We start from the raw sequence: 27,831 nt of genomic DNA, 5'->3' as shown, positions 1-27,831 counted from the left end.
CGCCAGGCTCCAACTATTATTCCATCTCTAGAAAAGGGTGTGATTTGTAATCAAGCTGTCAAGTATTACTAATCTCTGGTAGATTGCAAATCTTTGGTGCAACTGTTTATCCTCTGTGGATTGCAATCCCTGGCGCTCAATTTTCATATCAGGTTGTTTCTGGCTTGGTGAAGGGCTGCAATGTTTTAATTTGCGCCGCGTGGTTGATTCAGGTAGCTCTCATTTAGCCGGCTCTTTTAGTGACCGTTCGCAGTTATGATGGTGATGAAAAAATAACTTTGCGACTGGTCTTCGCGTTGACGACTTGCTGCAAACGAAAAGTGAGGTCAGTTCATAAGCAGTCACAGTGTCGGTTAACGGCGGCTTTGTTTAATGGCCAAAGTGCCAGTTCTTCCTTCCTTCCCTTCCTCCCTCTGCCTTTCTCTTGTCCTTCTTTCCTTCCTCATCTCCCTTTCCTTTCTTGTCTTTCCTTCTTCATTTGTTTCCTCCCCTTACTTTTTCTTTCTTTTCTAATTTTTCTTCCCTTCTTTCCTTTCTTTCTCCTTTCTTTTCTTCCTTTCTTTCTTTGGCAAAGCCAAAAAGGAAGGAAGGAAGGAAGGAAGGAAGGAAGGAAGGAAGGAAGGAAGGAAGGAAGGAAGGAAAGATTCTTTTTTTCTTTTTCTTTCTTTCCTTTCTTTTGGCTTTCTTTCTTTTTCTTTCTTTCCTTCCCTTTTGGCTTTGTTTCTCTTTCTTTCTTTTTTCTTTCTTTTTCGTTCTTTCCTTCCCTTTTGGCTTTCTTTCTTTCTCTTTCTTTCCTTCTTTCTTCCTTTCTTTTTTCTCTTTTTTCTTTCTCTTTCTTTCTTTGCTTTCTTTTTCCATTCTGTACTTTTCTCTCCCTTCTGTCTCAAATGATTTCATTTTGGCCTCTTTTTTCTAACAACATAACAAAGCTATTCCCCCCCCCAAAAAAAGAGAAGCATTAAGGAGCACCCCCAGTCACCAGCTCTCAGCCTTGATTTAGATATGGCTTTATTTTCTTTTTCTCAGGTGAGTATTTGTGCATCTCAAAGACCGGCCGGGTCAAGAAAAGTTGCCAACTCCTCCCCTTGGCGGAGATACCTCTGTCTTTCCAAACAGGGAGAGACTTCCTCGGCGGTGCATCTCCTGAGTTGTACATGCAGGCTTGGTTAACGAGCAGAGGCACTGGTGGGGTGGGACAGAGTTGGCCATCCTCAGAAAAACACACACACCCAATTCTGCCCCTCCCCGACGGAGAAATCAGGAAAGGTGACGGCGAGATCTTATATCTTATCCGAAAATTAGGAACCCAAACTGGGAGTTAGAGAAAAATCTCTCTCGGGGAAATCAAAGCATTTGAAGGTCTTGCCTCCTTTGCAGAATCTCCGGACAGAAAGCAAAAGGTGTGAATTTTGCAAGAGCCAGAAAGAAATTGGGGGTAACGCTAATCCCCTTTCTCGTCCGCTGGGCCCCAGAATCGTCGTAATTTGTTCCTACAGGTAGCCCTCGACTTACAAAGACTTCACTTAGCGACCGAAGCTACAACGGCACTGGAAAAGAGGGACTTAGGACTGGTTTTCACACTTACGGCCCATTGTAGTGTCCCCCGTGGTCACATGATTAAAATTCAGCCGCTTGGCAACGGGCTCGTACGTACGAAGGTCACAGCAGAAGGTAACCTTCTGACTGCCAAAATCAACGGGGAAGCCAGATCCACTTAACGACCCTGTTACTAGCTTAACAGCTGCAGTGATTCCCCTTAGCAACTGTGGCGAGAAAGGTCGTAAAACGAAACAAAAGCTCGCTTAACAACCTGTCTCGCTTAACAACAGAAATGTTGGGCTCCCTTGTGATCGTAAGTCAATGACTAACTCCTTTTCTTGTCCGAGGGATTGGTCAAGGCCCTGGAAGTGTCCTGATTTCTTACTGGCTCTGTGGAACCTCTAAGAGGAAGTCTATCGTGGGAAAGCGTGTCCCTTCAAACTATGATCCGAACTGTTTCATGGTGCCAGAGCAAAAATCTGGGCCTGCTTTTGTGGCATCTCGTCTCTCTCTCTCTCCCCCCCCCCAGAATTCAGCTGGGTCCCCTCCCAGTCCCCGATGGCTCTCCAAGGTAAGCACCCCAAAAAGGCACAGCAAAAGTGAGGTATCCACAAGAGAGGGACAAATGCGAGGGACAGGTGTACAAGGAACCAAACAGCGCGACGCTGCGGGCGCATCATGGATAACGGGAAGACGGAACAGCATCTCTGGGATAGTGAATCTGGGACAGAACGATAGGATTATCAGTTCAATGGTGCATCCAAGCAGTCCTTCCCATTGAGATGTAAGGAATTCGTTCAATCGATCTCGTTTTAGATCAGCAGGATGGGCTCGCCGGATTACCACCGCCGCCACGCGCGCATAACCGAGACTCCAGAATGAGAGTTGGTGGAGCCCTTAAAAAATGAGTCCTGATTGTCACATGAGACGGCGCAGGTGAGCCCTCCTTCCTGACCCCCATTCAAGTTTTGGGGTTCCCCTCAAAGAATTTTTGGAGATCGCCGTACGGGAATACGGGACTCCCTGCTTTGGTTTCGAATGTATCCTGAGCAAGGCGGACTAATTTCCAAGCAATGGTGTAGTTGACCTATGAGGCCGTTCCTGGACATTGTACAGCGAGGACATTCCCCAGATATCCATCGCGGGGCGGGTTTTTCGCTCCAGATCCTCTTCCGCAGAGGACGGAGCTGGTCTTCAGAGATTGCTTTCTCTCAGAAGTCCACTGAGGCTGCAGGGACGTCTCTGGTCCAGCCGGCGACCGGACAGCAGACGCCGTAAGGGGGAGGTCGAGTTCAGATCGCCGCAGCTCTGCAGATGGATGCCGTCGGCAGGATTCCCCAGCCTTAACACCTGAAAAACCCAAGGAATCGCTTGCTGAGAAAGATAGGTCATAAGCAGGGAGGAAAGGGGGAGGATTTGGATGAGGAAAAATGATCACGGGTCCCTCAGGGTTAACCTTGCGAGATAACTCAGGATAAGAAGCACAACTTCTGTTTCTTTGTTTTACATTTTATATCTTGTTGACAAAGGAAGATAAACCTGTTAAAATGGAAACGTGGCTGGCCTCTTTGCCGCAGTCACATGATCAACATTTGCAGGGCTCCCTGCCAGCAGCTTTCCACAAGAAAAGTTATTGGGGAAGCCAGCAGGAAGTCGTAAATCACTTCCGTTCCCTTGGCTTGATTGCCTGCCTACAATCATTTTGCTTCTCTGTTTAAGTAGAGCAATACCTCCAAAATGATGACCCAACAAGCATAGTTTGTCTAGTGTCTGTACTGGCACTCAAAACAAACAGCTCACAGTCACAACTGCAGTAACCTGATAATTACTTCCGATGTTAATTGCTCTGAATTATAATTATTTTCCTGTTGTTGTCTTTGATATCCATCCTGACGGTCCTGACACACACACATACCTATGTATACATACTGATAGATATAAATATATAGATATAGAGACATAGAGATAGATACATAGATACATAGTTATATACTGTAGATTATAGATAGATGATAGATACATAGACAGATAGATTAGAGATAGAGATATATAGATATATCGTATATCATATACATACATCAATATAGTGTGTGTGTGTGTGAGAGAGAGAGAGATGGATATAGATATATAGATATATCTTGAGTGTTTGTTTGTTTTTGATGCACCCTGTCGGCTCAAATATGGGAGGAAGAAATATTTTTTCTGATGAGAGCTAATCAGCTCGAAATAGCTATCCCAAAATCCAAAAATTTAGGAAACATATATATATATATATATATATATATATATATATATATATATATATATATAGAGAGAGAGAGAGAGAGAGAGAGAGAGAGAGAGAGAGAGAGAGAGATCATATACGTACATATAGATATATATAGATATATATTAAAGGTAGTGGTAGTCCATAACTTACAACAGTTCATTTAATGACCGTCCAAAATTCAAGTTTAGTAACCGCAATCCAGGATACGCTTTCAACAACTCTATATAAACTATTTGAAATTAACCAGGATTCCAGGCAGCGTATTCTGGATCGGAGTCACCTCATGCAAGGGCACAGCTATATTTGGGGGAAATAATCCTTGTTAAAAAAAAGTCCAGCTATTTAAATTCTGTGTCATCCTGTTTCACAAAGTCCTCCTTTCCCCGACCGCCTCGGTAATTACTGGCCCAATTATTAATTACTGGCCCAATTAATTAAGCAGGGAGCATTCCAGGCTCAACAGAGCAATCTCTACAGGGGGTGGGTGTTTTCTTTAATTATTGTCTTTACATTTGCTGCTGTGTTTTTCTTGGTAAGGCTCAATTCTTCATTTGCATGGCTGTTTTCATTCATGAGGGTGAAAAGGGAGGGAGGGAGGGAGGGAGGGAGGGAGGAAGGAAGGAAGGAAGGAAGGAAGGAAGGAAGGAAGGAAGGAAGGAAAAAAGGAAGGGAGAGAAAAGTAAAAAAGGTAGGGAAGGAAGGAAGGAAGGAAGGAAGAAGGAAAAAGGGAGGGAGGGAGGGGGAGGGAGGGAGAGAAAAGTAAAAAAGGTAGGTAGGAAAGGAAAGAAGGAAGGGAGGGAGGAAGGAAGGAAGAATAGCAGAATAACAGAATAACAAGAGTTGGAAGGGACCTTGGAGGTCATCTAGTCCAACCCCCTGCTCAAGCAGTAGACCCTCTACCATTTCGGACAGACCATGGTCCAATCTGCCCCCCCCCCCAAAAAACCTTTAAAAACCTCCTACTAAGACAAGCCTCCTGGACGTGGGGAAGACCCTCCTCCCCCCCCCAGGGTACCTGCTTGTTCCCACAGGAAGTCATTTCCACCCCGGGCAAGGTCAGGTTGCGTTTGGATCTGCGCAGGAACCGGGCCATCAGTCTGCGAGACCCCCGGCACGCCTTGAGGTCCCCCAGAGAGCGCGTGATCGTCTTTGATTGGTGATGGGGCAACTTCTGCGGCAGCTCCAGCTTGGATTTGCCGGCCAGGTGAGCCAGCAAGGGGGGGTCGCCGAGGGAGGGGCGCAAGCGAGAAGCCTCCGAACACGGTCCTGAGAAGGGGGGGGCGGAGAATTTAAGTTGCGGGTGCACAAATGGTACAACAGCCCCTCCCTCCCTCCCCCAACAGCTGCTTACAATCAAGTTACGGCCTCTTGTAGCCCCCTGCAGCCAAGTGACCACAATTTATGACGCTTTGGAAGAAACCAGGGTGAAGTTCCAATTTCCAGGAAAGAAAGGGAAAAAAAAGCCCGTAGCGAACAAGGGGTCTGCTTAACGACTGCCGTGAAGACGTCATAAAATTGGGTCTCGGCAGGTGAATTGCTTTGCAACAGTCAGCGACTTACGACGGTCAATGAGGATCGTAGCTCAAGGGCTACCTGACCAGGTAAGCCCGCGAATCACCATCACAATTCAGCCTGCGTTGCTACGGGAGAGATTGGCTCGGCGGATTTTGCCCCATTTTATGGCCTTCCTCGCCTCCGTTGTTAAGTGAGTCACCCGGTTATTAAGTGAATCTGGATTCCCCCCTTGACTCGTCCCGGGATCACGTGACCCGCCGGGATGCTGCAACCCATCATAAATATGAAGCCGTTGCCAAAGGTCTGAATTTTTATCCCATCACCCTGCGACGGATGTCAAGGGCGAAAAATGGTCTTACGTCCCCTTTTGTGGCGCCGTTGTAACTTTGAACGGCCGCTAAATGAACGGTGGTAACTAGAGGACTAGCTGTGCTGCCTGCGGAGCGTGGGAACTTTGAGGAAGGCTGAGCTGCCACCCTTTGCATTCTTGCAGTGTTTCTAAAACTTAAGCGACCATACGGGTGACTCTTCTTTGAAACCTGTGGCTTTGGAGTAAGCGTCTGTTGTCGTCGTTTTAAGCTGTGTGACCACAATTAGTGTGACCACAACACAGCAAAATGATGATTCTGGGGGGGGGGAGGGTAAACTCACACCACTAGGCAGTACAGCCCTCACCTGTTTCCGCCGATGAATGAGAGGCCTCGTCTCCAGACCCTTTGGTGCAAAATACTTCCTGATCGTCGCTTTCTGTGGGGAGGGGGTGGAAGGGAGGAAAAAGCGGGAGAGAAAAGTTAAAATCTGGGGGGGGTTCGTGGCTCTCTAAAAAGGTAGAAGGTTTGATTTGGGGCGGGAAGGAGAGAGGGGCCACTTCCTTCCTCCCTCCCTCCCTCCTTCCCTCCCTTCCTGAGCAGGGGGTTGGACTATAAGACCTCCAAGGTCCCTTCCACTGCTGTCATTCAGCCATACCTACCAGCCTCCCTGGACATGCCCATTCCAGGGTCGCTGTGGGACCGCAGCAGGGAACAACGGATCAAGGGGGACTGGCAGGATATTTCGCTGCTCCGGCGCAGCCGTCTGAGCCCTTTGCGCGCCGACACCACGGTCTTGGGCTTCACGCGCACTTCGGGAAAACACGGTCCCACGCCGTGGCCAAGACCCTCCAGGCGGTGGCAGCTGTGGGTGTGGGCACCGCTGGTCTCCAGTAGCCCGTCGTACACCGTGCCCGGCGTGGAGCAGGAGAAGGAACGCTCTCCGCGCAGGCGCGCCTGGGGGACGTCTTCAAACGGGCCCTGGGGGTGAAGCCCACAGTGTCCACAATCGACACTCAGGCAGTAATCCGCTCTGCTGCGCTGGATGGAGCGGAAGAGCACGTAATCCACCGAGCACGCCGATCCACTTCCTTCCAGCAAGCAGGAGTCCTCGGACGGGCTGCTGTCCCCGGGAATGTCTACAATTTCCGACATGATGAGCGAGTTGCTGTCCACGGAGATCGCTGTTGGAAAAATGGACAGTGCAGAGAAGAGCAACAAAGAGGATCAGGGGACTGAAGGCTAAAACATATAAGGAACGGTTGCTGGAATTGGGTATGTCTAGTTTAACGGAGAGGACGAGGGGGGACAGGATAGCAGCATTCCAATATCTCAGGGGCTGCCCCAAAGAAGAGGCAGTCAAGCTATTCTCCAAAGCCCCTGTTTTTTTCCCCAATCCTCTCATTTTGAGTCTCTCTTCTGCACTTCCTTTGTCCTACAAGGGACTTTGTGGAGGAACAGCTACCCCCAAAGGACCTTTTCCAGCAGTGCATCAAAACACTTGCGTGTTTGTGTGTGTGTATGTACCTTCGCCACTGAGTACAACGGAAGGGACCTGGTTGCAGGAACACGGCCCGTGCGATATTTCTGTAAACTGAGAATCAAACAGCGTTACCTGTAGGCAGAAAACGTCCATTAATTTAGCTTTGCAGAGGACCGTGAAGTTTTCAAGATATATGCTACTGTCTTTGGAGGTTCCACAGCGGGCCTAGCTAACAACTAGTTGCAGAATCTACTGTTGCAATAGCACTTCGACTTATAGACCGCTTCACAGTGCTTTACAGCCTTTGCTGAGTGGTTTACAGAGTCAGTGTGTTGACCCCTCCAACCATCTGGGTCCTCGTTTTACCGACCCCAGAAGAACAAAGGCTGAGTGAACCTTGAGATGGTCACGATTGAACTCCTGGCAGTCAGCAGAGTTAACCTGCAATACTGCATTCTAACCACTGGGAGGGAAGGAAGGAAGGAAGGAAGGAAGGAAGGAAGGAAGGAAGGAAGGAAGGAAGGGCAATAGCACTTAGAATTATATACCACTTCACATATGCACATGCCCTTTGCACATGCTCCAGGGTGCTCTGTCTTTCCGTTGATTAAAAAACAACTCAACTGCCCCTCGACTTGGATTCATCAGCAGCAAGACCATCTTCAACCATACCTGGCTGTCCCCACGGAGCCCCATAACAGCCTCATAACTTGGAGGAAAATCAGTGGGGTACAGGGGTACCGGACTATCCATGGAGCCGTTGTAGGTAATGCTAAACAACAATAAATAAATAAGATATTATCTGTTAAATGGGTTAAATAAATTCTTTCTTTTTCTTTCTTCCTTTCCTTTTCTTTCTTTCCATTTCTTTCCTTCCTTCCATTCCTTTCTTTTTCTTTCTTTCCTATTACTTTCTTTCCTTCCTTTCTTATTTCTTTCTTTCCTTCCTTCCTTCCTTTCCTTTCTTTCTTTCTTTCTTTCTTTCTTTCTTTCTTCTTTCCTTCTCTTCCTTCTCTTCCTTCCCTTTCCTTTATTTCCCTTTCCTTCCTTCCATTCTTTCTCTTTCTTTCTTATTTCTTCCTTTCCTTTCCTTTCCTTTCCTTCTGTCCTTCCTTCCTTCCTTCCTTTTTTCTTTTCTTTCCTTTCTATTGTGGTTGCATTTTCTTTCTCTTCGAATCAAGGTCTCGTTGCCAGCAAAACCTCCGATTCTCTCACAGGGCATGGAATCTCTTTGCGTCGAGCCCAAATTTATTTACACGTCACGCAATCCACCTTTTAGCAATCTCACCTCTGGGCATCTGTCTCAGAGCTGCAGGTGTATTCGGGAGGGTAGTAAGGAGGGGGCGGAACTGGCGGGACAAACTCATCCAGGTCCAACATGTGCTGCAAGAAAGTGTCCGGAGGAGACGTACAGTCCAGCGTGACGGAGCTTGACCGAGGTGGGGAAAGCTGAAAATGGAAAGAGAATTGAATAAATTAATTCAAGCCGGCAGGAAACGGTAAGTAAGTAAAAAAAAATATATCTCTTGGATAATCTTAGTAAATTAAACCCGGCGAGAAAGGGTAAGAAAAATCCAGTTTTTGGTCACCACGTTATTAAAAAAAAGACAATGGCATTTTGGAAAAAATGCAAAGGAGACAAAAACAGATGAAGAACAGTTGCAGAATTTGGAGTTTGGCTAGAAGAACTGGATAGCAATGTTCCAATATTTATAATAAGAATAATAAGAATAAAGTTGGAAGAGACCTTGGAGGTCATCTAGTCCAACCCCCTGCTCAAGAGTTAGACTAGATGAAAGGTGAGAGGCTGGACCAAAGAAGAGGGTGTCAACCTATTTTCCCAAACACCCAAATGATGGAAACTCATCAAGGAGAGAATCAACCTGCAATTAAGGAAAAACTTCCTAACAGGGAGGATGATTCACCGGTGGAACAGCCTGCCACCAGATGTTTTGGCTGCTCCATCACTGGAGATTTTGTAAGAAGAGGCTGAACAGCCACTTGTCTGAGATGGTATAGGGTCTCCTGCTTGAGCAGGGGGGGCTGGACTAGAAGACCTCCAAGGTCCCTTCTAGCTCTATTCTATTCTAATTCTATTCTTTGAGAGCTTCTGGTTGCGAGTTCAGAGCCAGCCCCGTTTTTTGGGTGACTCACCACGTGGAGAATGTCGACTGAAAAAATCTGAATGCAACACATGATGGCAGACAGGGTACACACAACGATGGAGAAGATGGTTAAGCCACAGATACTGAAAAGCAGGTCCTACGGTGAGTAAAGGGAAAATTGTCAGAAAGGAGTAACAGAGAAACAGAAGGAGATGCATTTTAGCTAAGTTCTGGAGAAATTCCAAACAAAGGAAAGAATAATAATACGTCCAAAACATCTGGAACACCGTTGGAACACTTTCGACATTGACAAAATCCCCATCGGTCAATTGCAAAAGGCAGCTTTATTTAGAACAGCTTAAATCCTGCACTGAGACTTTTAACACCATCAAACAACCACATCTGTCTATATCCCAGGTCCTTGGGAAGGACTCAAAATACCCAAATCCAGTTTCAACATCTGGCTGCGTGAGGAACCATAATAATAGCAATTGAACCCTCTCGGCATTGACAAAAATCTTCACCCGTCAATTGCAAAAGGGCAGCTTGACTTGGGACAGCTGACATCCTGCGCCAATACTTTTAATGTTATTAAACAACCACATCTGTCTATCCCAGATACTTGGGAAGGACTTAACGGGTGCAGGAAATAAATGCCAAATCCAGCCTAAACATCTGGCCGACTTTGTAACAAACCATAACAGTGTAAAAAAAATAATCATGTGAAATCTTGAGAAGGTTCCGTTTGTCTGCCTCAGCAAATTCTGTCCATTTCACCAGCTGTTCCTCCATGATGGCTAGCGACAACCTTTCCCTTGCCACTCACTTTGAGGACGAGAAGGATCCTGGAACAATTTGAATCCACATCAGCTTTATTGCCGCAGGCGGGAATCCCGGATTCGGATGGCGCGTAGATGCATTTCTTATACAGAAAACTAGTCTGCAAAGAAAAGAAAAGATCGTTGCATCTAAAAGCATGCTGGCTGGGGAATTACGAGAATTTTCAGAGATTCTCTGGATGGTGTCAACAGTGGGATACACTTTTTCCTGCCTTGCAGATGGTGTCAGAAGCGGAATACACTTTTTCCTGATCTCTGGATGGTGTCAGCAGTGGGATACAGCTGTTTGTGCCGATGGTAGAAGTGGGATACGATGTTTTGTGGTCTCTGGATGGTGTCAGAGTGGGATACACTTTTTCCTGCTCTGCCTCCAAGACAGCAGGCTGAGAAAGGATGAATAGATTCTTCTTCCCTTCCCCCTGGGGCTCCAAACCTTGCTCCTCCAAAATTCCTCCCTCCCTCCCCAAAACTGACCCGTTGCATCCCCACCTGGCCTTTCAGGCTCCGTCGCCATCCCACCTCCTTTGGGATCGAAGATCCGTCTCGCTGCCTTATCCGCTCACAGACTTCCAAAGATTTCACCTGCTGGGCGTGTTGGCAGGACAGAATGGAGCCCGCCAGGGTGAGCATCACCCCTAAGACAGACAGGAGGGTGAAGAAGGTGATCTGGAAAGAAGGAGGGAGGGGAGAACAAGCAATTCAGGGTGCCAAAAATGCTCCAAAATATCAGGAAAAAAATTCTAGAATTTTTTATTGAATGATACCAAATTATTGAATGATACCAAATGATTACATCTCATTATCTTTCTTTCATCTCTCATTTGTCTCTCTCTAGGATCCACCTATCCATCCATCATCTATCTGACTATCTATCTATCTATCTATCTATCTATCTATCTATCTATCTATCTATCTATCTATCATCCATTTCTGTCTGTTGTCTATATCTACATCTATCATCTCTATCTCGTATATGTCTACCTCTCTCTCTCTCTCTCTCTCTCTCTCTCTCTCTCTCTCTCTCTCTCTCTCTCTCTCTCTCTCTCTCGTCTATCTATCATCTCTTTCTCTCTAGGATCCATCTATCATCTGTCTGTCTCTCTCTCTCTCTATCTAATCCAGTGTTTCTCAACCTTGACAATTTTAAGGCATGTGGACTTCAACTCCCAGAATTCCACAGCCAGCATTGTCAAGGTTGAGAAATGTAGAGACTCTAGGGCAGGGATCCTCAAACCTGGCCGCTGGCTGTGGAATTCTGGGAGTTGAAGTCCACATGCCTTAAAATTGTCAAGATTGAGAAACACTGATCTAATCTATCTGTCTCTGTCTAATTCGTTTTTGTACAAGAGACTCTGGCTGCTGCAGAGGAGTACGATTGCCTTGTGGGAAACTCCAGATTACGTCCGAAAGACAGAGGGGAAGGGAGAAGGGGCGGCTTGCTCTGGGGTCCGACGGCCGGGATGGGCGAGTCTGCTGGTGCCTTCCTGCTGGCCAACAAAGCTTCCCACTTACCACGGGCGTGAAAGGGCGTCTCCATGAAACGATGCCAACCACACCAGAGAATGCCAGCTGGAAACAAGAGAAAGCAGGGATGAGAAACTGGCCCATTTCAAGGGTGACATAAAGGAACGCTCATTGCTCCCAAAGTGACTTTTATTGCACAGAACCGCTCAGAGTCAACCGCAGCACTGAAAACAGCAATCCGCAACCTGTCCTCGCACTTACGAGCGTCACACCACCCCCACAATCACATGATCGAAATTTGGGTGCTTGGCAACTGGCATGCACAGGTGGGTCCTAGGACTAGGTTCTCCTGCTGGAGCAGGGGGCTAGACTAGAAGACCTCCAAGATCCCTTCCAGATTCTATTCTATTCTATTCTATTCTAATTCCTATTCCTATTCTATTCTACATTCTATCTTATTCCTATTCTATTCTATTTTACTCTCTGTTCTGTCTATTCTATTCTATTCTATTCTACATTCTCTCCTATTCCTATTCCTATTCCTATTCTATTCTAATTCCTATTCTATTCTATTCTATTCTATTCTATTCTATTCTATTCTATTCTATTCTATTCTACATTCTATCCTATTCCTATTCCTATTCTATTCTACTCTCTGTTCTGTCTATTCTATTCTATTCTAATTCCTATTCTTATTCTACATTCTATTCTACATTCTATTCTATTCTATTCTATTCTATTCTATATTCTGTTCTATATTCTATTCCTATTCTATTCTATTTTATTCTATTCCTATTCTATTCTATTCTATTCTATTCTATTCTTTAACTCAATTCTATTCTATTCTATTCTATTCTCCCATCCAACCGTCTTTCCCAGTTGAGGAATTGGGGGGGATTTAAGTTCCTCCTCCCCCCGATGGCATTGCATTTTGCCAAGGTCTCTGCAGAGAGGCGGGTGAAGGCAAGGGCTGGGCACCAGTTTGGGCATCTCTCGCGTCTAATGGAAGGCCTCGGCCCTGAATTATTTATCATTGCGTCTCGAGAACAAGCGGCTGAAACGCTCTTAATGCAAAAAGGCTGGGAACTTCGGCCAGGCAGCCTCTCCGCTGGAGGAAGGGAGAGCCAAGTTCCAGAAACGGAGGAGAGCCTCGGTTTTCGATCTTTCCAGAAAGGAAGTCTCCGGAGGCAGGGAGACACAAAACAGGATAAGGGCAGAGTCTGAGCCTTAAAAATAAAAGAAATCTGGAAAAAAACCTTTGGCCCATAAAAAAAGATGCGTAGCTCCCGCTCACCTGGGCTAGGGATAACCTTTGGGCAGCATCTGGTTTTATTTCTTTTCTGTTCTGGTTGATTTCCGTTCGGTTTTCCATTCCGTTCTGTTTCAGTTCTATTCTGCGTTCTCGAACGTTTTCTATTTTCTAGGCTGTGGTTTCTAGATCTTCTCTTCTCTCTTCTCTTCTATATTCACTATCTATTCTACTCTAGCAGCAGGCGTGAGCTTAAACGGACTCCAGAAGATGGTAGAGGACAGGAAGGCCTGGAGGAACGTGGTCCATGGGGTCGCGATGGGTCGGACACAACTTTGCAATTAACAACAACAAATTCTATTCTATTCTATTCTATTCTATTCTATTCTATTCTATTCTATTCTAGTTTAGTCTATTCTAGTCTACTCTAGTCTACTCTAGTCCATATTCTAGTCTAGTCTAATCTAGTCTATATTCTATTCTATTCTATTCTATTCTATTCTATTCTATTCTATTCTATTCTATTCTATTCCATTCCATTCCATTCCATTCCGGGGTACTCATCCTTTTCCTTCCTCCCTCCCTCCCTCCCACCTTTCCTCCCCCTTCCTTCCTTCCTTCCTTCCTTTTTTCCTTCCTTCCTTTTCCTCCCTCCCTCCCTCTTCCTTCCTTCCTTTTCCTCCCTCCCTCCCCCTTCCTTCCTTCCTTCCTTCCTTCTTTCCTCCATCTCTCCCTTTTCCTTCCTTCCTTCCTCCCTCCCTTTCCATACTTCTTGCATCACTTGAAATTCAGCTTATCTTTGAAAGCTTTCTGGGGTAATTATCCTTTGAAATATTTCAGATTCCCCTGGGGGGGGGGAGAATATCTTGTTGCAGCCACAGGGACCATGCGATCCCTCACACACCCAAAAAAACCCATGCCCACCGACCCTTCAGAAGAGACTCACCGGAAACCCAGCCCAGATGGGACAGGAATTCCCGATGGGATGCTGAGATGGGATGGAAGTGGTGACCAGCAAGCTCAGAGTCACGATGAGGACCCCCAGGATCATCTGGATGAAGCCCAACAGGAGGATAGCTTGTAGCCAAGCCCTTCGGACACGCAAGTGTGTAAAACTGTGAGAGGTTCGGCCGGTTAAGGAGTAGCTGGAGTCGCTGCGGGAGGGCATGGTGACCCCTCAAAAGTAGACTCATGAAAGTGGTCCAAAAAAACAGCCCAAACAATATTTTTTTTTAAAAAAAAAAAAACACCTGAGGACTAGGAACACGGAGGAAAACAAACAGAGAGTATTTCCGTTTCTTTCCCACAGCAATGACCAGTCAATTCCAATCCCTGCATATTAGCTTCCAGCCATTACAAAATGCATTTTTTTACAGACAAGGACAGCATCCTGACTCCCCCCCCTCATTAAAGGAAATTAAAGTCTTTTTTGGGGGGAGGGCTCCTTCTTTTCCCTAAAGAAAAAAGAATCCCCCTTGAATTCTTTGGGCCGCTCCAGATGAGACCCTCGTATTGCAGAGGGTTAAAAACAAAAAATGTTTTGGCTGCGATGATTCGGGCCCGCTTTTGCTAGTAGAGTGGTCTGGAAAAATCACGAAAAGAGCGCTTCGAGGCACGTGCAGAGCGCCGGGCCAATAATTCCAGGAGAGAAGGCCAGAAAAAAAAAAGCAATTCAATTCCAGCAATTTTGATTATCTAGGACATGTTGTCATTGTTGTTGTTGTTTTCCCCTCCTTCAAAAGCTGCTGAGAAGCACGGAGATCATCTGATGGATTCAAAAGTGGGATTATCCTAAAACAGGAAATAAAAAAAAACTTTCCAAGTACAAAACAGAGACCTGGGAGAGGGGGGGGGGGAAGCACAATTTCTTCGTTCAGGGATGCCAAAATCTGACTTTGGCTTGGCTTTCCTGGGAAACAGGACCCCCTTCTGGGTTTGGGAGGGGTTTCTGAGTCCCGGCGTGGGCTGAAGTGGGCGCTTGCCGAAAACCAGCAAGGTACCCAGGGCTGGATTGTGCCAGCCAATTTTGGATGGCACCAAAGCCGTCCGAAATGGAGGCAAACTTAACTGTTTGGAAGCATCTTTCCCTACACCAAGCTTTCTCTACCTCCTTTCTTCCTTCTCCATCACTCCTTCTCCTCTTTTCTTCCATCTCCATTTCTTTCTTTACTTCTTCTACTTTCCTTCCTTCCTCTTCCATCTCCATCTTTCTTCTCCTTCCTTCCTTCCCTCTTTCCCTCTCTATCACTCCTTCCTTCTTCTTTCCTTCCATCTCTTTATCTCTCTTGTTTCTCTCTTTCCATTTCTTTCCTTCGTCCCTTCTCTCCTTCCCTCCTCCTCACTCTCTTTCCTTATCACTCATTTTGTCCCCTTTCCTTCCACCTCTTTATTTCTATCTTTCTTGTTTCTTTCCTTCCTCTCCTTTCTTTCATGTCTTTCCTTCCTTCCTTCTCTCCTTGCTTCCTCCTCTCTCCTTCCTCCCTCCCTCCCTTCTTCCTCTTTCCTTCCATCTCTTTATCTCTATCTTTCTTGTTTCTTCCCTTTTTTCCCTTCCTCTTTCCTTCCCTCTTTCCTTCCTCCTCAGTTTCCTTCCTTCCTTCTCTATCACTCCTTCTCTTCCTCTTTCATCTCCACCTCTCTTCACTCCTTCTTCTGCTTCCTCTTCCTCGCCATTCTCCCCAGAAGCTCCCCACAGCTGGCAAACATCTGCAGTCAGTCATCCAGCCAGAGTGATGGGGGGGGGGAAGGAAATTTGGAGTAGGGAAGGGAATAGGGACGGGAGACAGACGTGGCAGGAGATGCTCAGGGCCGTGACCCAGCTTGTAAATCCTCGTTTTTTTTGTGCCGTCACCCAGAGAAAGTTTGTGGTGCAGATTTTGTGCTGCTCTTCACGGTCCCACAAGCAAGCCTGGGAAGTCTTCTCCCAGTGGAAAACTGGGGGGAAGGATGCTTGCAAAGAGGGCTTTTCCATGGGGGGGGGGGAAAGAGCGCTGGAATTTGGGCACCCCAAACCCCAATCCTTGTTGGGAGACCCAGAGATCCAGAATCCCAATGCACCAGGAAGAAAGGCCCAATTTCTCTCTCCCTGGTTTTTTTTTTTTGGGGGGGGGTCACAGCTTCTTCCTAAAAACTTAAGATTCTGCCAGCCCATCCCTGAATTTCTCTCCCTTGCTGCAAAACCTTAGCCTGGATGCCTTTTCCCCCCCCAAATGGCCCGAGCTCTCCCCCCCCAACAGCCCTAATCCTGGCTCTCCCACTGGAAAAAATAATTTCCACCCCCCCTGCCCTCCCCCGTTTTCCTCCCAGGGCCCCAAAAAGGAATCAAAATCGGCTGCAGCCTTACCCAGAAGGGGCGGAATCTCTCTGCTCAGCTGCAGGACCGCTTCAAGCTAGAGATGCTTTGAAGCTCCGCCTCCCTTCGCTTAAGTGCCTGCATCCTTCTCCAACCAAAGATGCTTTGGCCGGTCCTGATGCTGCAGGGAGGGGAAAGGGAAAAATAATATATTAAAAAAAAAAATCTGCTGCATCTTGGGAACTGTAGTTCTCCAGCCCAGATCCTGCAACTGATTCCCCCCCCCCCTCATTCCAGCCTGTTTCACAAAACAGACCAGAAGAACTGGGGGGAAGAGATAGCCAATTCATTTTTTTTTTAACTCCCAAAAGTAGGTTGGTTGGTAGGTAGGTGGGTGGCTTTTGGCCTCCTTTTTCCTTTTTTTTTCTAAATCTGCTTTGCCGTCTGGCCTCTTTCTTGTTCCATTTTTCCCAAATCTTGCAACAATGATTTTTTTTATAATAAATAAATAAACGCTTCTCTGACTGATTCGGGCCTCCGGAACCCATTCAGCATCTGAAAACTGCTGGGGGAAAAAAAAAAATTCAGATCTGCTTTGCCATCTCGTCCCCTTGTTTATTGTTCAAATTCTTCGAATTTTGCAACAATTACTTTTTTAAAAAAAAGCTTTTATAACAAACATACACACACACACGCACACACACACAGAGGGGTCCAATTAACAGCATCCTTCCGGGAAGCATGGAAACAAAATATTTTGAGTGGATGCTTTGATCCTCAGGATAGAAGCCAATTGGGAAAATGTTTCCCATGAGGTCTCTTAGCTAATGGAATGGGATCCGTTGCCAATTTTTTTTTCATCTTTTCGGCTCTGCGGCTGAATCCAGCGGATGGGAATTTCAAACAGACCCCCAGCAAAAAAGCCACCTTCTGTTCATGTCGAGCTCCTTAAAGCAAGGTTTCACTTCATTTCTCCAAAATGTCGTTTTGCAAAGTGGTGGCTTCTGGTTTGCGACAAAGCTTCATTTGTTCCTATCGTCAGGAAAAATGGCTCGTTCTTTGTCTGGTGAATGGGTTTTCCCCCCCCTCCTATTAGCAATATTTTCTCTACCTAATTGCAATCATATTTTATTCCATCAGCCTAACTTGAGAACAATCAACACAGTGATTGTTCTATCTATCTATCTATCATCTCATCTCTATCATCTATCTTTAACTATCTATTTATTTATCTATCTATATATCCATCCATCATCTATTATCTTTTGTTTGTCTATCAATCATCTATCATTTATCTTTCTGAATGGGTCTCCATTCATGCATCCATCTATCATCCATCTTTGTCTACCAATCTATCATCTGTCTGTTTGAATGGATCTCTATCTATCTATCTATCTATCTATCTGTCTGTCTGTCTATCTTTCTATCTATCTATCTATCATCTATCTATCTAATCTAATCTATCTCTATCTATCTATCTAAATCTATATCTATCTATCTATCTATCTATCTATCTATCTATCTATCTATCTATCTATCTATCTGCTGAAATCAGGAGAAATACACCTTAGCTGCATTATGCGTCTCTTTTACAAGGCAAGGAAAAAATATTTTTAACACAATGATCAAATAAGCCTCACTGGAGATGCCACCCTTACATCCGCATTTCCCCCATTCCAAACTACTTTTTTTAAAAATCTAAACTAACTTTTGCTCACTTAAATCCAGAATTAAGAAAAATGTGTTTTACCTTGCTTCCCTTTGGTTTCCTGATTATTTGGAACCACTGATACCATCGCACAAATCATAATCAGAAATTATTCACACGACGGAACGTTGCAAGAAAAGCAATGTAAGTTTGTAATAAATGATCCTAATTTTGTTGTTGTTGACGTTTTTCTGATTTAATGTCTCTCTTGCAAACCTGAATCTAAATATCGGCGCCCTCTGGCTTCTAGATTGGCTTCCTGCGAGCCTCAGAAAGCACAGTATTTTTAATTACCTTAGTGGAAAGTTAGGCGATGAATTCACACGACATGGTTAAGTAGGTTTAACCTAGATTACTCAGGAGAGGGGTGTGCCTTGCATCAATCCAGCTTGCTTTGTTAGTTTATGGCTGAAGTATTTGAGAGGCTGCCACAAGGAGGAGGGGGCCAATTTATTTTCCAAAGCACCGGAAGGCAAGACAAAAAAAACAATAGATGAAAACTGATCAAGGAGAGAAGCAACCTGGAATTAAGGAGAAATGTCCTGACAGTGAGAACAATTAACCAGTGGAACAACTGGCCACCAGAAGTTGTGGGTGCTTCATCACTAGAGGTTTTTAAGAAGAGACTGGATGGTCACTTGTCTGAAATGATCCTGCACGAGCAAGGGGCTGGACTAGAAGACCTCCAAGGTCCCTTCCAGCTCTATTCTATTCTATTCTGTTCTATTCTATTCTATTCTATTCTATTCTATTCCTCCTGTTTGAGCAGGGGGGCTGGACTAGAAGACCTCCAAGATACCTTCCAGTTCTATTCTGATTATTATTATTATTATTATGTCAAGTATCAGCTGTTCAAACTTTGGGGGGGATAATCTTATTTTGTGGAATTCTTGGTGCTCTCTGAAGTTAGCTGTTTGTCTGCAGATGTTTCATGACCCAAATATTCGATTTACAGCCATAATTGAGCTCCAGGCTCAAATGTGGTCATAAGTTAAGGACTCCCTGCACGGGAGAAAAAATATGTTGAGATTTCAAGGTCTCCTTAAATCAAATTTCAGGCTAGCCCTCCCACCCACAGGCCCTCCAAGCAGCTCCCTCTCACAAAGAGCCCCTCAAAATTTGGGGAAGAGTCCGCCAAGCTTCCCAACTGCGCGAGAAGCCCTCTTTCCCCAGGAAAATCACATCCAGCGGGAGAACCACAGAGATAAAATGTAGTTTTTATTCCTTAAATAAACTTCCATAATCCGTCTTGCGTTTGGCACAGCAAAACCAATAATAATAACTGGAGAGGGGGAGCAGGTAAAGGAATAGTGTGTTTGCACACTTGTAGATGTACAGAGAACAGAGGGGGGGGGGCGGCTGACAAATCCTGGGAAGGAGACCGACATCAAGGGAGGGGGAGGAAAACACGGGAAAAACTTCTGGAGGGTCTGAAATTTCAAGGGGGGGAAACGAGGTTTGGGGGCCAAGCAAGTCAGATGAGAAGAATGTAGAAATGTAGAGTCATTCACAGACACAGCAAGAGAGACAACGGCGGGGAACCAGAATTTAGGAGAATCGCCCCAAATTGCAAACACGTCAAAAACACAAATTTTGCAAACGTTGCAAAATTAAACTGGGGTGGGGTGGGGGTGCCTCAACCCGTCCTCCCTCCTCCCCCTCCAAAAAGAGAAAGGGGACCAAACAGAGAGTAAGTCCTTAACTCGCTTTCGATGTCCCAATTCTCAAACTTCGGGGTGACGGGAGAAAATTTATCCGCAAAAACAGTCCTTTTACTCCATCTGGGAGCTTTGGAAAAAAAATAATAAAGAAGGAGAGGGAGATTTGCCCCCCCCCCCAGTAGCAATAAAAGAGAAGGCACCAGAAGGGCCGAGAAACAACTATGTAGGCCAGTGGTGGCTTTTGAGCCAAATAAAATAATTCTCGTTGCTAATAAAACGATATTTTTTTTTAAAAAAAGGAACTTACTCCCAGCGGCCAGCACTGGCAGAAGCGATCAAAATAAAAGAGGAAAAAAAAATAATCTTAAGGCCTTAAGCAACTTTAAGACGTGTGGAATTCAACTCCCAGAATTCCCCAACCAGGGGGGATTCTGGGAGTTGAAGTCCACACGTCTTAAAAGTTGCCACGTTTGAAAAACACAGGCTTAGAGTAGTGTAACAGAAACTTGAAAATCCCTTTTTCTTTCAACTTACATCGAGCAGAATACTACAGAGTTAACTTCAGCGGTGGGCATTTTAAAAAGGCGTGGAGTTCGACTCCCAGAATTCCCCAGCCAGCCCGGGGGGGGGGAGAATTCTGGGAGTTGAAGTCCAGACTTCTTTAAAATTGCTCAGGTTGAGAAACGACGACTTAATAGGCGGAAAGTAGCAAATTTGCAGAAAACGGGACGCAGCGGGGCTGAAAGGAAACTTAAATTAATGTCGGATCTGTTCCGACAGGCAAGGAGTGCAGGATCAAAAGGAGGAAGAGAAAAGCCAATTATTTTGGGAAGGGGCACAAACAGGCAGGAAAGACCCCCCTGCTCCTTCCAGCTCTGGGTCAATCGGAGAAGTCACAGGCAGAGATAAATAGGGGCTGGATCCCTTTGTAAATTTCGGGCGGGAGGAGAGAAGATTCAAGCCGTTTTCGGGGATCGGTAATCGTCAAAAATCAGCGCAGCTGGAGCGGGGTGGATCCGTCACGGGTTTCTCTACCCAGATTGCAGAGCAGAAGCTTCCGAAATCGACACAAAAGGGGAATTCAAGGCTGGGAGGGCAGCGCCGTGCACTCAAGGGGGGGCGAAGGAGTCCCGGTGAAGTCGGCGGACTGTTGATAAAACTGCAGCTCGCAGCTCCTTTAAGGGGCCTGGAAGGAGCTGGAAGCGGCCCCCGCGGCAGCGTTGGCCGCTGCCGTGCGGACTGTCGGGTTGGACAAAACGCCGGCGGCAAATTCGGCCTGGGCTTTTTGGAAGCTGGCGCCCGTGCGGCGGTAGAGAGAGTGGATCTGCGGGAGAAGAGAGGAAAGGTCGGCTGGGGGTGGGCAAGCCGGATTTCCTGGGTAGGAAGGGGAGAGAATTTGGGGGCTCGTCCGGGATGTATCTCCGTTTGTTTTGGAAAAGCAGAGATCCTCCGGAGGAACCGATCCAAATTCAGGCAGTCCTCGGTTTACATTTCGTTTAGGGACCAAACTTACCAAGGCCCCAAAAACGGGTGGTTTATGGCTGTTTTTCACACTTATGGCCGTCGCAGCATCCATGTGATCGAAAACTTGGAGCTCCGTTGTGGTCGTAAGCCAAGGACTACCTTTGTTTTCTGCTCTGCTCTACTCACCCGTTTCAGCATGATGATGCCCAGCCCAGCAATTACGGTGAATAACACAGCTACTAGGATCATGAAAATGCCCACCCCAGGGTTCTTTCCCAGGGCGGTGAAGCTGACGATCCAGCCGCTGCGAGACAAGAGAGAGAGAGATGGAGAGAAAATAAAACTTCAAGTTCCAACAGATCAGGAGGAGAAAAAGGAGGGCCGAGCCATGTTTGATCTTCTCCCAAAATGCAGGACCGGAGAAGCAAAGACGCACCTCCGATCTAGGCGCCAACCCAACCTGACCGGGTTCCACTTAGGATCTGCCCCTTACCTGAAGCCCCAACCGGGTATCCCAATGGCCTGAAGGACGTAGAAGACGTCTTGGGCAAAGAAGATGAAGAAGAAGACGAAAAAGTTGAAAGAGCTGTCACTCCTGCCATCGAAGGAGGGAGGGAGAAAGAGAGAGAGAGAGATGGAGGAAAACAAATGTGGCTTGCAAGCAAGATGCTGCTCTATTCGTTTCTATGGTTTTATTTGTATCCCTCCCTTATTATATCTGCAAATAATTCAAGATGCTGAACATAAACAATAACACAACTTCCTCCTCCTGTTTTGCCTCCTATCACAACCACCCTGTGGAGCGGGTTGGGCTGAGAGGGAGGGACTGGCTCAAAGTCACCCAGCTGGCTTTCACGCCGAAGGCAGGACTAGAATTCCCAGTCTCCTGGAGATCAACCCGAAGTCCACCCAGCCAGCTTTCAGGTCTAAGGTAGAACTAGAATTCACAGCCTCCTGGTGACTGGTCCAAAGTCAGCCAACCAAGTTCCATGCCTAAGGCGGAACTAGAGCTCACCATCTCCTGGTGATTGGCCCAAAGTCACCCAGCTGGCTTTCATGCCTAAGGCGGGACTAGAACTCACAGTCACCCAGTGAGTTCTAGTTTGCCAAACGTTGCTACCTCCACATTCTCCTCCTTCCTCTGAAAGCCTGATCTAAACCAGGGCGGATTCCTGCCCCAGGGCCACCAAGCAACAGAGCGACGATGTCCATGCGCCCACTTTAGTGCCCGTCCCGGAAAGCTTTATACATGGGTCGGTACCAGCAGACGAAGGAGCAGGGCGTGAAAATCAAGGTCCAGAGGATGGAGAGGCCAAATCCGGAGCCACCAGAGGAGTCCACGCAGAACCAGGTCAGGGAGGCAAGGAAGTTGATGAAAAGAGCCACAGTGCTGACTGTCAAAAATTAGACATATATAGATATATATATTAAAAAAAGTAGTACGAAAGAGAACACAGGTCAGCAACTATGAGCAAGTGGGGGCTAGCCTAGCCCATAAAGAAAAACCAGCCGGGTCTTAAGTCTATATTGCAGGAAAAATGCAGGTGGGGGCTAGCCCAGCCCATAAAGAAAAACTAGCTGGGTCTTAAGTCTATATTGCAGGAAAAATGCAGTTCAAATTGAACAAGTCACCATCGTAAGTCAAGGATTCCCCATGTATAAATAAGATTTTTTTTAAAAAAAAAAGTGTAATTAAGTGCAATTAACAGGTAAGAATGTTTTTGAACATTGTGGGGAAAACAAATTTAAAGAAGAACTTTGGAAACAGGATCTACGACAAGGTGATTAAGACAATCGATTGGAAAAGAAGCTTCATATTGACGTGGCTGTTACTTGTAGAAATACTAGAAAAATGTTTATATTCAAATTGCTATCTATCAAAACGCTAAGAAACGTACTAATTTAAGGTGGATAAAAGAGAATATTATGGGAAGAAGCGAAAAATCAAGGAAAGCTACTAGGTGGGATTACAGAATTGTAGAAATCAATTGTTCTTGATTGTTTGTAAATATAAATAATAATAATAATAATAATAATAATAGTAATGGGTAGACAAAATGTCAAATCCAGTCTGAACATCTGGCTGACTGTGCGATGATCCATAATAATAATAATAATAATAATAATGACAAATTCGCTATTAGTCAATTGCAAAAGGCGGCCTTATTAGGAACTGCTTCCATCCTGCGACAATATCTGTAATACCATCAAACATCCACATCTGCCTATCCCAGGTCCTGGGTAAGGACTCGATAGGTAGACAAAATGCCAAATCCAGTCTGAACATCTGGCTGACTGTGCGATGATCGATAATAATAATAATGTTGGAAGGGACCTTGGAGGCCATCTAGAAAACACGCTGTTTACCAAATATTAAGGCGATTATGTTAAAAAAAAATTAATAAAATATATTTAAATCGAAAAAGATTTTTGTAAAAAAAGGCTGGAAAAGATGGCTCACCCATCCAGAGGTAGTACATGATGGTGACCGTTTTCTGAAACTCCATGGGAATCTCGACCGAAATATCCTGATAAAAACAGGGTTTCACCGGGCAGATGGAAGGCAGTGGAGGCCAATTATTTGGCCTGGCTGTAAAGAGGAAAGAGACGGTTTGGTTTCCGCATTTTTTTGGGGGGGGGCGCGGAAATTTCCGGGAAGCGGGAATAGGACGCTGTACCTGCCCCGCTGCTCAGGGCGGCGTTCTGCAGCTCTCTCTCCCTTCGGTCCAATTCCTCAGCTTTCCGATTCAGCTCTTCTTGGCGTTTTAACAGTTCGGCTTTTGCTGCAGCGGTAGATTCCTAATTGGAAAGATGGAAGGGGATTGACAGGGCGGAGCTGCAGTGCCACCTGCTGGCCAGGCATGGTATAGCGACCCAATGCACTTCAAGATAGCTTGGCCACATCAGACTAACTGCAAAGCCTTGGAATGGGAAAATCTTTATTTTTTTTTTTAATTATCCCAGGTTTGTTCTTTTTTCATAAATAGGTCGAGGGAGTGCACGTTAACTTAGACTCTTCCCTTCTCCTATTTTCCTGTGAAGCATGGACTGGCCCAAAGTCACTCAGCCCGCTTTTGTGCCTAAGGTGGGACTAGAACTCACCGTCTCCTGGTGATTGGCCCAAAGTCTCCCAGCTGGCTTTCGTGGCTAAGGTGGGACTTTTACCGCCAAATTTTTACATTTTGATTTTTTTTAGTCCTTCTTCAATTTTTTAAACTTATCCCGAATGGGTTAACACTCTCTCTCTCTCGTTACCTGGGTCCCGTACGAGCCGTAATTTCTGGGCTCCGCATTGTTGTTTTTCTTGGGTGCCTCCGAGACAGGAACTGTGGGTACAGAGGGGATTGTGGGAGCCGAGACCGGGGGTTGGTATGGCGGGGGATTCTGCCCCAAGAGGGGGGAAAAAAGAGAGAGAGAGAGAAATCTCAGAATTCTGCAGAATGCGACTCATTTAACAACCCCCTTGCTTAAAATTCTGCTCGTTAAGTAGAGGATTATCTTTAAATCAGGTGGAATTCCAGAATTTCAACCGCTTCCTCTTAAAAAGGATGAAATAAGAAGTGTTGTAGTTCCCATCGCTGAGTAATCTTTCCCTACAGCCATTAACAGGCGGGAGAGTCAATATTATGCCCATTTTACAGGGGGGGGGAACACTGAGGCCAAGAGCACAGATTAGGGCCCCCTGTTGGATTCTGAGCAGAACTAAAATTTCAATCAGGGCGTTGAAGCTGGCTCTTAGCTCTGACGGGCTGGCTGACAAATCCTTGCGCAAAGAGAAGACCGAAAGCCTCTTTAGTGGTAGGGGATCATAGCTTCTCCTAGAAGAAAAGCCAGCTCATATTTCTAGACCTCATGAAGGGAGATTCTGAAAGCTCAGAGGGAGAGCCCTTTCAAGAATATCCCCATTGAATGCAAACCCTGAATGCACATTAAATGCAAACTCAGCAATTCTCCAAAGGATCGAGCAAGCAACTCACCCCGGTGTTGTCAAAAGGATTATATACATCCAGAGTAGCATAATCCGTATTCGGCCGGTGCTGAATTATACCCGGATCCTTAGGAGAGGGAAAATAAAGAGAGAGGTGTTTGTTTGTTTGTTTTTTAAAAAAGGAAAATTTACTTTTCTTTGCCCCATCCCTTCCTAAAAGGCAAAGCAAGTTTCTCTTCTCCGGGCATTTTGAAGGAAAAGTCGAACCAAAGTTGCTAAATCCTTATTTTCAACCTTCTCCCCTGTAATATATATATATATTTCTCTCTGCCAAATTAGGAGGAACCTGATCGCCTCTTTTCAGATTTGATCCAAAAGCACCAGCTTTCATTCATAGATTATCAGTTTTCTAGGTGGGAATTGCTGCCAAGCTATTATTTTATTTATTGATCACAATTTTAATCCCTTATTTCCCTTGCATTATAATGCAAAGATGGAAAAAGGCAGAAATAGCCACAATGAAATGAGAATCTCATTTTCCTTCCTTTCTATCCAATTCTCTCCCTTCCTTCCTTTCCTATCCCTCCCTCCTTCCTTCCCTATCCCTCCCTCCTTCCTTCCTTTCCTATCCTTCCTTCCTTCCCTATCCTATCTTCCTCTTTCTTTCTCTTTCCTTCCTCTTTCTCTTTCCTTCCTCTTCCTCTTTCTTTCTTTCTTTCACTTTTCACTAATTGCACGCCATGCAAAAGAAAAGAAAAAACCCACTAAATAGACTTAACTAGCAAACAAGGTCAGCCACATTATTCATTGTCTATTTATTGTGAAATAAGTCGGGGAAATTTTATTTCAACACTCTCTTAACCACCCCAAATCTCTGCTGGCTTGCAAAACAAAAGTAGTGAGCATCTTCTGTGATTATTTTCAGAAACCAGAGTATTTAAAAGGAGGCCCAAATAAAAAAGGGACAGATGTAAAAAAGCATTATTTGAAGAGTCTCTTTTTTCAAAGGCACAACGCAGTTTTAAAACTACATTTGTGTCATCCAGAGCGGGACCGAAGTCCCAAAAGGCTTTGGCCAAACAGAATTTGGGCCAGTGCAGTTAAAGGAGTGATTGTGTGATAAACACAAAAGCCCTTTTATCTCCTCGGCAACAGGCAAAATTTTGCTAATTCACCTTTTTTTTTCTTTCCCTAATGAAGAGGAACTGATATAAAACATCTGATTGCCGTGCTTGTTACTCCCGCACAGATTTGAGCTGAAACGAGCAAGGCAGAAACAGAGACAGAGATTCATTGTCTTAAAGGTGGTTTGTTTGGGCTGGGTTCCATCATGGCTTACTTTCCAAACTATCATTAAAGCAAAGAATAGTGGAAGGAAAAGCCAATGCAAGGAAGAAAGGGAGGGAGGGGGCAAGGAAGAAGGCAATGAAAGAAGTAAGGAAGGAAGGTGAGAGGGAGGGAAAAGAGAAAGAGAGGAAGGACGGACGGATAATAGAATAAATGAGTTGGAAGAGACCTTGGAGGTCTTCTAGTCCAGCCCCCGAAGGAAGGAAGGAAGGAAGGAAGGAAGGAAGGGTTTTTTTTCATTCTTTTGGGCTCTCTAACATCCCCCAGGTCACATTCGATGGGGCCAAAAAACCCTAAAAAGTCAGTCCTGTTTTCATGCTACCTCCCATCGCCTGAGGACTAGAATCTTCAGCTTCCCATGTTTCCAAGGCAGAGTACAGCATTTAGTTTCACTTTTAACCAAGCCAAGGCAGTGGCGTCCAAAGGCTTGGCCTGGCATCCCATGGTAGTCCATTCTCACCCAAAGAAATTCCTGGTGTGTGTGTGTGGGGGGGGCAGCCCTTCCCCTCTTTATTCAGGCAACCATCTTACCTCGCAGGCTTGTTGTGAGCAGAGGGCACTAAAGAAGGGAGGGTCCGGAAGAAAAGGCGAGGCAGGAACCCCCCCCCCCCATTCCCTGCCTGTTACCTTGAGCTGGGAGGATGCAAAAGGCAGAAAGCCAGGATGGGATGGGGGTGGGTGTCTCACAAACACGCACCCCCAATAACGTGGGAACGCAACCCAGGGTCAAGATGCGGGCAAAGAGCCTGGGAGCAGGCTGGGATGAGCCAGGGAGGCAAGGACCCCGTGTTTATCCCGGGCCGGGGGGAACCCCCCCACCCCCAAACCCCCTTTTTTCCCACGCTACGCACCTGGAAGGGATTCCCCGTGTCTCCCTCGAAGGGGTTCCCCCCGCCGTTCTGGCTCATGCCTGCTGTTCTCCCTCGCTCCCTCCCCTCCCGCCGCGACGGCTCCTCCGACGGCCGCTTCTTCCGCTGCCCGCAGAGACGCTGGGCGCTGATTGGCTGGCCGGCGCCCTGCGCATCACACACACACAAGCTGGGTGGGGAATTCCCATGCGCGTGACGGGCGGGGGGCCGGCAGCGTGACGTTGGGAGGGGGGGCGTGCCGCGCGCGAGGAGCCATGGGAAACGTAGTCCGCGCCAGGGCAGAAGCGGAGATTTGTCGTTTTAAACATACGATAGTGCCTTTAAAGTAACGTACTATATACAACACATGTACAGATCTACAGCCTTAGATATAAGTAACGTATATAAATATTAATCACTCTCCATCTTGAATATACGCTCAAGTACTGATGCTCGAGAGAGACAGAGACAGAAGAGAGGGAGAGAGAGGCAAAGAGAAAGAAAGGGAGAAAGAGAAACACAGAAAGAGACAGATACGGAGAAAGGGAGAGGGAGAGAGAGAGAGACAAGAGAGGGACGGAGGGAGAAAGAAAGAAAAAGAGAGAGGCAGAAGAGAGGGAAAGACAAAGAGAGGGGGAGAGAAAGAAAAAGAGAAAGAGACAGGGAGAAAGGGAGAGGGAGAGAAAGAGAGACAGAAAGACAGAAGAGAGAGGGAGAGAGAGAAAGAGAGAGGGAGGGAGAAAGAAAAAGAGAGACAGGGAGAAAGGGACAGGGAGAGAAAGAGACAGAAGAGAGGGAGGGAGGGAGAGACA

At 46.0% G+C, this 27,831-nt stretch overlaps 2 protein-coding genes across 3 annotated transcripts; both read right to left on the bottom strand.

Annotated features, from left to right (window-relative positions):
* Positions 1–894: 894 nt before the first annotated feature.
* Positions 895–16,202, bottom strand: FAM189B (family with sequence similarity 189 member B). 2 transcript variants are annotated; one of them, XM_039363622.1, is made up of 13 exons: positions 16,115–16,202; positions 13,718–14,562; positions 11,571–11,627; positions 10,548–10,724; positions 10,046–10,159; positions 9,269–9,376; positions 8,403–8,563; positions 7,787–7,886; positions 7,159–7,246; positions 6,294–6,815; positions 5,999–6,070; positions 4,824–5,074; positions 895–2,889 (listed from the first exon to the last, which is right to left on the bottom strand). In XM_039363622.1, the coding sequence occupies exons 2-13, from the start codon at positions 13,937–13,939 to the stop codon at positions 2,734–2,736; spliced, it is 2,028 nt and encodes a 675-aa protein (XP_039219556.1). In that variant the 5' UTR covers positions 13,940–14,562; positions 16,115–16,202; the 3' UTR covers positions 895–2,733. The 2 variants fall into 2 exon arrangements, with proteins under 2 accessions (XP_039219556.1, XP_039219557.1); XM_039363623.1 differs by having other exon boundaries at positions 10,548–10,693.
* Positions 16,203–18,968: 2,766 nt separating this feature from the next.
* On the bottom strand, positions 18,969–27,159 carry SCAMP3 (secretory carrier membrane protein 3). Its single transcript, XM_039363179.1, has 9 exons — positions 27,023–27,159; positions 24,874–24,951; positions 24,152–24,280; positions 23,575–23,695; positions 23,358–23,486; positions 22,131–22,290; positions 21,390–21,491; positions 21,083–21,200; positions 18,969–20,756 (listed from the first exon to the last, which is right to left on the bottom strand). Exons 1-9 carry the CDS (start codon positions 27,077–27,079, stop codon positions 20,610–20,612), a joined length of 1,041 nt encoding a protein of 346 aa, XP_039219113.1. The 5' UTR covers positions 27,080–27,159; the 3' UTR covers positions 18,969–20,609.
* Between the last annotated feature and the right edge of the window lie 672 nt (positions 27,160–27,831).

Source organism: Crotalus tigris, unplaced genomic scaffold, assembly GCF_016545835.1.
Source record: "Crotalus tigris isolate CLP2741 ecotype Arizona unplaced genomic scaffold, ASM1654583v1 scf7180000019553.37968852642:3898890, whole genome shotgun sequence".
Lineage (NCBI taxonomy): Eukaryota > Metazoa > Chordata > Lepidosauria > Squamata > Viperidae > Crotalus > Crotalus tigris.
The sequence above is the reverse complement of the archived record's forward strand: the minus strand, read 5'-3'. Positions and strand labels throughout refer to the sequence as shown.

Excerpts from the sequence above, each read along its gene's own strand:
- SCAMP3 (XM_039363179.1), bottom strand. The coding sequence starts at position 27,079 with ATGAGCCAGAACGGCGGGGGGAACCCCTTCGAGGGAGACACGGGGAAT. Across the intron at positions 24,281-24,873 it reads ATCCTTTTGACAACACCGGG|AATCCCCCGCCATACCAACC; the intron begins GTGAGTTGCTTG and ends CTCTTGGGGCAG. Across the intron at positions 20,757-21,082 it reads GCATCATCATGCTGAAACGG|ATCCACTCTCTCTACCGCCG; the intron begins GTGAGTAGAGCA and ends CTTCTCCCGCAG.
- FAM189B (XM_039363622.1), bottom strand. The coding sequence starts at position 13,939 with ATGCCCTCCCGCAGCGACTCCAGCTACTCCTTAACCGGCCGAACCTCT. Across the intron at positions 11,628-13,717 it reads CCATCTGGGCTGGGTTTCCG|CTGGCATTCTCTGGTGTGGT; the intron begins GTGAGTCTCTTC and ends TCTTGTTTCCAG. Across the intron at positions 10,160-10,547 it reads GACGGAGCCTGAAAGGCCAG|ACTAGTTTTCTGTATAAGAA; the intron begins GTGGGGATGCAA and ends TTTTCTTTGCAG.